At 48.2% G+C, this 6,968-nt stretch overlaps 1 protein-coding gene across 1 annotated transcript; it reads right to left on the bottom strand.

Moving 5' to 3' along the window:
* Positions 1-423: 423 nt before the first annotated feature.
* Positions 424-3,139, bottom strand: LOC123114698 (succinate dehydrogenase subunit 8A, mitochondrial-like). The gene is made up of 2 exons (XM_044536134.1): positions 3,041-3,139; positions 424-435 (listed from the first exon to the last, which is right to left on the bottom strand). The coding sequence occupies exons 1-2, from the start codon at positions 3,137-3,139 to the stop codon at positions 424-426; spliced, it is 111 nt and encodes a 36-aa protein (XP_044392069.1).
* Between the last annotated feature and the right edge of the window lie 3,829 nt (positions 3,140-6,968).

Below are 6,968 nucleotides of genomic sequence, written 5' to 3'. Positions count from 1 at the left end.
CTACTAGCAGCGCGGGTAAAATGGCTACTAGCAGCGCGCGTACCCGCGCTACTAGTATCGCGCTACAACTAATAGTTAGTAGTAGCGCGGGTAAACCCACGCTACTACTAACATTTTAGTAGTAGCGCAGGTGCAAACCCACGCTGCTAGTAATGAAATAGTAGTAGCGCGGCAGGTTTTCCCACATGCTACTACTAAAAAGTTAGTAGTAGCCCGGTTTCAAATCCACGCTACTACTAACGAAGTAGTAGTAGCGCGTTTGGTTTTTTCCACGCTACTACTAACTAATTAGGAATTAAAAAAAAGAGCCACCAATTCCATTCTATGCATACAATTCCAACAACTAAAACAAATACATATTTGCAATAAACCAGCAGCATTACACATCATTACTAATCCAAGATTTATAATAAACCAGCGGCATTAGAGCACATCCTGTAAGAGCATATAGAATTGTCATGGTTTTCAGGCCTTTAATTAAAACACCTACACTTCTTGCCAAGTCACTTACTCCCAGCTAGTGCAAACATAGTTACATGCAAACCAAAATGCATAAAAACACCAAACAGTGGCATCTCTCCAAATGATCTGCTCCCTTTGCATCATTGCAAGAATCTTCACGATAAACAAATCCGTAGGAAAAAGTCAACTTAGCATGTGCTCCCTCTGTCAACTCTCGAGAGTAGATTTTATCCATTGCCCTGGCCATGTTCAAGAAACACTAAATTAAAAATATTTCTACTCTAAATACAGGAGGCATCGGGACAGAAAACAAAAGATGAGCAATATCATATGAGCAGAATAAAAATGAGTTTGGACCATAGCATGGTTAACAATAAAATATAGTGCTCTAACAAAAGCAAGATTGCAACACGTTGCCCTGTTCCCTTTCAAATATCAACACACTAAAAAAGGCAATAAACATAAACATATAATTTTGGACTACAACAAAAATCAGTTAAATGGTTCAGAAAAATATAGGGAGATGTCATATGCAGTAAGTGGATGAAGCACATATCTAGAGACATTTTTTGAATTAACTGGTAGAATAAAAATCAGGTGCATTGGTACAGCAGCATAGGACTAATGGATGGCTTGAGGGTCAAAATAGCCAAGATATTTATGAGCAAGCCAAAAAGTGGCATGTCCAAATTAACTACTGGACAAAGAATGCATTTAGGTCTGTTCTAAATTGAGTTTGAAGCTAGTCTTCTAGCATATAACAACTTCTCACTGAAGAAGATAATGCAAAAGCATAGTAAGATTAAAAGACAGCTGGCATGGAGTTGGCCATTCACATTCAAGTAACCAGTTCCATCGTGGGTTTGACGGTTGGAACCATACATCATTAGGTACTGCTAATGTGTTACTGTTAGCTAATACAGCAGAGGTCCTTCCCCATTCTAGTCACTCTTAATTCTGTCGGTCAAGGTGCAAGATTTTTCACTGACAAATAGAGCATAAGACAGAGAAGCCATGTTAGATAGAGAAGCCATTAAAAAAGTGCCTTAGATTACTTCTCTTTAAAGGCGTCTGGGCAAAACGCCTTCAAAGGCCCCCGTTAGCAGGCACTTTTGAAGAACGCCTCAAAACATGCTTAATTAATGGCATTCTGAAAAACGGAGTAATATGTAATAGCTTACAGAGCATTTTGCAAATTCACCACTACAGATTTAAAGGCGTTTTCAGAAAATGCCGTAATATATCAAATCATAGGGAGTGTTCTGAAAATCGCCAGCACGCACTTTGAAGGCATTCTGGAGGAAAACGCCTCGAAATCTCGGCTAGATTTTCAAATTAGCCCCTATTCTATGAAATATGTACGTATCGGGCCTTCCACTCGCAGGACCCATCTGGCCAGACAAACACGCTATAAAATGTTAAAACTTCCTTTAATAAATATGAAACAGTGAGTGGTTGGTTGGCACATTCGTTTGCCTAGTTCGCTTAGGTCGCTGGTTTGAGTCATCTGGTTCTTTTTTGGCTGGTTTAGCAATTATTTAGTCCCATACTACTTGCCGAGCTAAATTCTGGCCTGTTTAAAAGGAGAGCAGCATATTACATCTTAAGAGTTCTCTAACATATTGTAGTGTGATTCAGTTTGACGTGTGGGTGTGTGTCGGCCAGCTTGAGCTAGCACCAGCTCAGTAGTTCAGATATAACTAAGCACCTTATCAAAACAAGATATATAACGAAGGAGCTAGGCCCAGCAAGCAAGCGCAGAGTAGTCAAGTCGACAGGCGCCTCGCGTGCGTGTGTGACTGTGTGAGTGAAATCTCTGCCCAGATGGGCAATGTCCTATTTTTGTAGGCGTATTTCAAAACGCCCTCAAAGATCTTCAGAAGCATTCTTCGGAAATGCCCTTAAAAGTCTGAGCATCGAAGGCATTTTCTCAAAGTGCCTATATAAGCCTTTCCCTTCGGAACTGTCTCTAGCATTTTTCTAGAATGCCTTGTTATATCTTTGAAGGCGTTTTTGGGCCTTTTAACGGTGTATTTAAGTGCCTCCTAATCTCTACCATGTTGTAGTTCAATGTCTTACACAAGTCATCAAAGCACTAGCTAGAGCTCAATCTTACCATGTTAGTTTCGCAGTACGCAAAGGACTCCTCGGACAGCAAGCAATGATTGCTCCACATGACGGATCGCAGCAAGGCAGCTCATTCTGAGCACCAGCAGGCACAACAAAAATCGTTTTCGAAACAATAGCGACTGTACTCACCATTAGCACAGACACCCGAATCAATCAACAAAATGACAGGCTTGAACGAGGAACTCGTGCCCTCTTGGCTAGAACCCACAGAAATCGGCGGCTAAACAGTCGAAACCAATCTATTAGAACTATCAACGGGGTAGGCTGGAACGCCAACCCCTACCGGGAGGGAGGCGAACGAGCCGCCATATCACAGTCTAGCGCGCACAGCAAACGGATCTAACTTGATCTACCAGGGCGGACACGCGGACCAAGCGGCCAACCGGCCAAAACGACCGGGGCCGTCAGGGGAGGGAGCAGCGCGGTGGGTGGTGGGTTGGCTGGTTACCTTGCCGCCGAAGAGGAAGATCCCGGCGAGGCCGGCGGCGCCGACGCTGCCCCAGATGACCACCGTGGAGGAGAGCAGGGACCAGTTGCGGTAGATCATCCTCACGAGCGAGTGCTTCTTCCGCGACCAGCCGAAACATGTAGTTACCCCGTGGTCGCGCTCCACGGCATCTGCGCCGCGCCCACCCAGGCGGTGGCGCTCTCCTTCTTCCGCGCCCTCCCCTTGCCGGCCCTGCTCCCGCTCTTCCACGGGCTCGCCTCCAGCCTCGCCAACCCCTTGTCGCTCCCAAACAAGAAAAACAGGATGAGATGGGGGAAGGATGAGACGGTGTGGGAGGTAGCCATGGAAGAGATGGATCCACGGGACAAGGGAGAGAAAGCATGGGGATGGTGGCCGGCGGTGATGGGGAAGAGGGCGCACCATGGCCCTGGATCTGGACCGGAGTCGACGGACGAAGGGAAGGGAGAGAGAAAGTGACGAGGGGATAAGGGAGAGAGGGAGGTGTGGTGCACTTAGTTGTAGCGCATGCCGGTGAACCGCGCTACCACTAAGTTCGCAGTGGTGCGGGGTTGCATAGTAGTAGCGTGTGGTTTATACACTGCGCTACTACTATCAACTTAGTAGTAGCGTGGGTTTATACACCGCGCTACTACTATTGCTTGTCCCAGTGAGCACGCTGGAGACCACTTAGTAGTAGCGTGGGTTTATATACCACGCCACTACTACGTGGGTATCAGTAGCGCGGTTTGTGTACGCGTGCTACTGCTAAGTAGCAGTAGCGCCCTATTTTAAACCGCGCTGCTGGTAAGATTCTGTGTATCAGGTTTTCTCTAGTAGTGTTTGGTGGGCGGCGGGAGGCCGGATCTGCTCACACTACGACAGCGAGGAAGAAGGGGTCGAAGGCCCTCCCTCGCCAGTGGTGCTTGGGAGAGAACGACAAGGCAGGCTGATCGGGACGCGCCCAGCAGTGGGTAAGAGCCATCGCTGAGGACGACCGCGTGAACGTTGCACCTTCTCACCTTCTTCGGTAGAGAGGATCCGGCTGGATCTGTGACCAGCGGTGAGCAGAGAGAGAGAGAGTGTGTGGCCACCGCTGTCGTGTTTAGATTTGGAGAGGCCGAGATAGTGTGAAGAGAGCAACACTAGCAAGCAAGCGCGGAGGCTCCTGCCTATATAGTGGACTAGTACTTAGTTTTCTTTTGTCTACCGGAGCCGGCTTGACCTCGCCAATGACTGTCGAGAAGTCTTCATGCACGTGGCCCGGAGGCGCAGTTGTCGTCATTTTGATCTGAAGCGCCGGATTATAACATATAACACGAAAAATGCCACATGACAAGAAATCATAACCTCACTGCCTAAAGGAGACAACATGAATCCCGACGGACAAACTAGACGAGGAACAAAGCTCAAATTAAAGATAAACTCGTAGAAACGGGGTCCGTTGATAGATGTCCTAATAAACATAGCCGGCTTGACCTAGATGGCAGCCGAGTAGTCACTGTTCGTGCATGTGCCCCCAATGACTAACCCAACTCAGTTGTCGCTGTTTAACCCTCGCAGTGATCCGACGCACATGACACCTAATTTTGCGAGATGACAAGAAACCTTCTTTTAGATTTCTAACCACAACTACAACCATGTACAACACAGCCTGCACGATATGTAGACGATAGCCATTCCAGACGTGTCTGCTGGAGTCTGGTCACATGCATGGACGAACTGATCTTCCGTGTCTTGCAGGGATCGTCCAGGCACCAACGTAGTACAACACTTCTCTAGTACTATCGCTCGTCTCCCTCTTCTATTAAGTCACCCGATTTGCGGGGCTGGGGAGTGTGCCTATGGTCGGTTCTCAATTGCCATCCCACATGTGTGTGCGAACGCAATATGACGCGCGTTCCATTCGGAGAGCAGCGTGCCAGACCGACCGACCGTCTGGGGTGCGACGCGAACGCGACGAGCATGCTGTATACTCCATACATGTGTACCGCCGTTTTCTAGACGCTTTGCTCCATGGCGCGGGCGCAATCCATGGATACAAAATTAGTATACTATATACTATTTAAAAGTCGAGGGCGGGGCTTTTCCTGCGCGGTAGGCGGCGGGGCAGTTCCGCCTAGTCGGTTCGACAGAGATGCGAGAAGACGAGGGAGTAGGCTGCTGCAAACGTAGGGCTATGTGATTTGACAGCGAGTTACTGCTGGACAGGTGGGGCCCTGTGATTTGACTTGCCATTATCATTTTAACTGCGGCTCTACGACCGGCGTGAGTCTCCCGATTCCTGACCACCTCCATACAGGTGCCTCTCCCAATGCTCGACCATGTAGTAGAGGCTGGCTCTTGCATGAGAGCCCACTTCTCAACTTTTTCCTTGCCTCTCTTTCCTCCACATATGCAAAAATGCCATGTAAAGCACACTATTGTACTTACTTGCTCCTACAGGTGCTTAAGCTTGCCACATAGGCATAAAGTCTGATGTGGCAAGTTAATCAACAGAGAGAGACTAGTTTGGTGACCCAAGAAAGAAATGGTGCTAAGCGCGTGTACCTAGGTGAAAAGACAATTTTGAGTCTATAGCTAATTAAATGAAGCAAACTTAGCAACACCATTTCATTGGAAGAGGTCACTCCTTGGCAAATGCAATAAATACTAGTATTCCTTGTGTCCCATAATATAAGAATGTTTTTGGCACTACACTAGTGTCAAAAACGTTCTTATATTATGGGACGGAGGGAGTACGAAGAAAGAGATAGAGAGGAGTAAAAAAATACACCTATAGCCAACCTTGTTGTAGTATGAGTGACTAAGTGATGACTATGTATGACATGCCAACATCAGATAGCCTAACGCACCATGTTAAATCTCCAAGGGCGCGACCGCGCGTGCGACGCAACGGTCGTGGTAGGTGCGACCATGATACGGGGTGCTGGCAGCCCTTGGATCTGAGATCAAACGGTCGCATGCTAAGTTGCTGAAAATTTGTAGAATAACCCTCCCGCGACAACCGGCAAATTTCCTCCCGCGGGCTAGAGTAGGTTTCTCGGTTTGCATGCGGGTTTAATGGAGGCGAGGAGGTGTGTTCAGCCGGGCGTGTAGTGGACGGCGCAGTACTATTTGATTTGACAACTACAACTAGTATATTATAAAAAACAAAGAAGAGTAGTAGAGATAGAGATAAGAATAGAGACTAGGAAGGAGCACCGTCTACTGCTTCGTGGGCTACTCCTGCGCTCCATTCGGCGGCCGCAACGTCCCCTACAGCCACTCCCTCCTGCGCTCCATTCGGCGGGCGCTGTTGACATTTGGGGAGCGCACTCTCGCGACTGCTAGCAGCCACGACTTCACCGACGACGACTTCTTCCCCGACCTCGGCAACCTCTTCCTCAACAACATGGGCGACAACCTCAACGCCAATGGTGCTGCTCCTGCTGCACCGTATGTGTTTCTATCCTTCCTGTTCGAAATCATGGTAGAATTCATGTTTCTAGTCTGTGTCTTAGACTCAATCTGTTCATCTACTATGCTAGTCCGCATGATTAGTTTAATCTCTGTTATAGCCGTCATGATTTATTTTGTAGTAAATCTCGTAGTAACTTGCTCATAGATTCAACTGGCGGAACGTCCCCTACAGCCACTCCCGTTTCATGGACGGCCTGGTCGATGCCTCCAAGGAGCCATTCGTCCACTGCTATGAGTGCCCAGTGTCGTTTTGGGGCTCGCCGGCAGACATTGTGCATCACCTGACGCAGGCGTGCAGCGATCACTACTGGCCCTTGGGGAAGAACATCAAGTACGAGACGTGCTACCCATTCACCTTGCTGGAGTCACTAGAGGATCAGCGCCGCTTGCTAGTCTCGGAGGAGGACGACAGCGTCTTCCTCTTGATCGTGGTCACCGGCGAGGCCCGCGCAGGCCGCCACCACATCTC

This window comes from Triticum aestivum, chromosome 5B (genome assembly GCF_018294505.1).
Source record: "Triticum aestivum cultivar Chinese Spring chromosome 5B, IWGSC CS RefSeq v2.1, whole genome shotgun sequence".
Classification (NCBI taxonomy): Eukaryota; Viridiplantae; Streptophyta; class Magnoliopsida; order Poales; family Poaceae; genus Triticum; species Triticum aestivum.
This window is presented reverse-complemented; position numbering and strand designations above follow the sequence as displayed.

What these genes read in the sequence shown, in the direction of transcription:
- LOC123114698 (XM_044536134.1), bottom strand. Translation starts at nt 3,139, where the DNA reads ATGATCTACCGCAACTGGTCCCTGCTCTCCTCCACGGTGGTCATCTGG.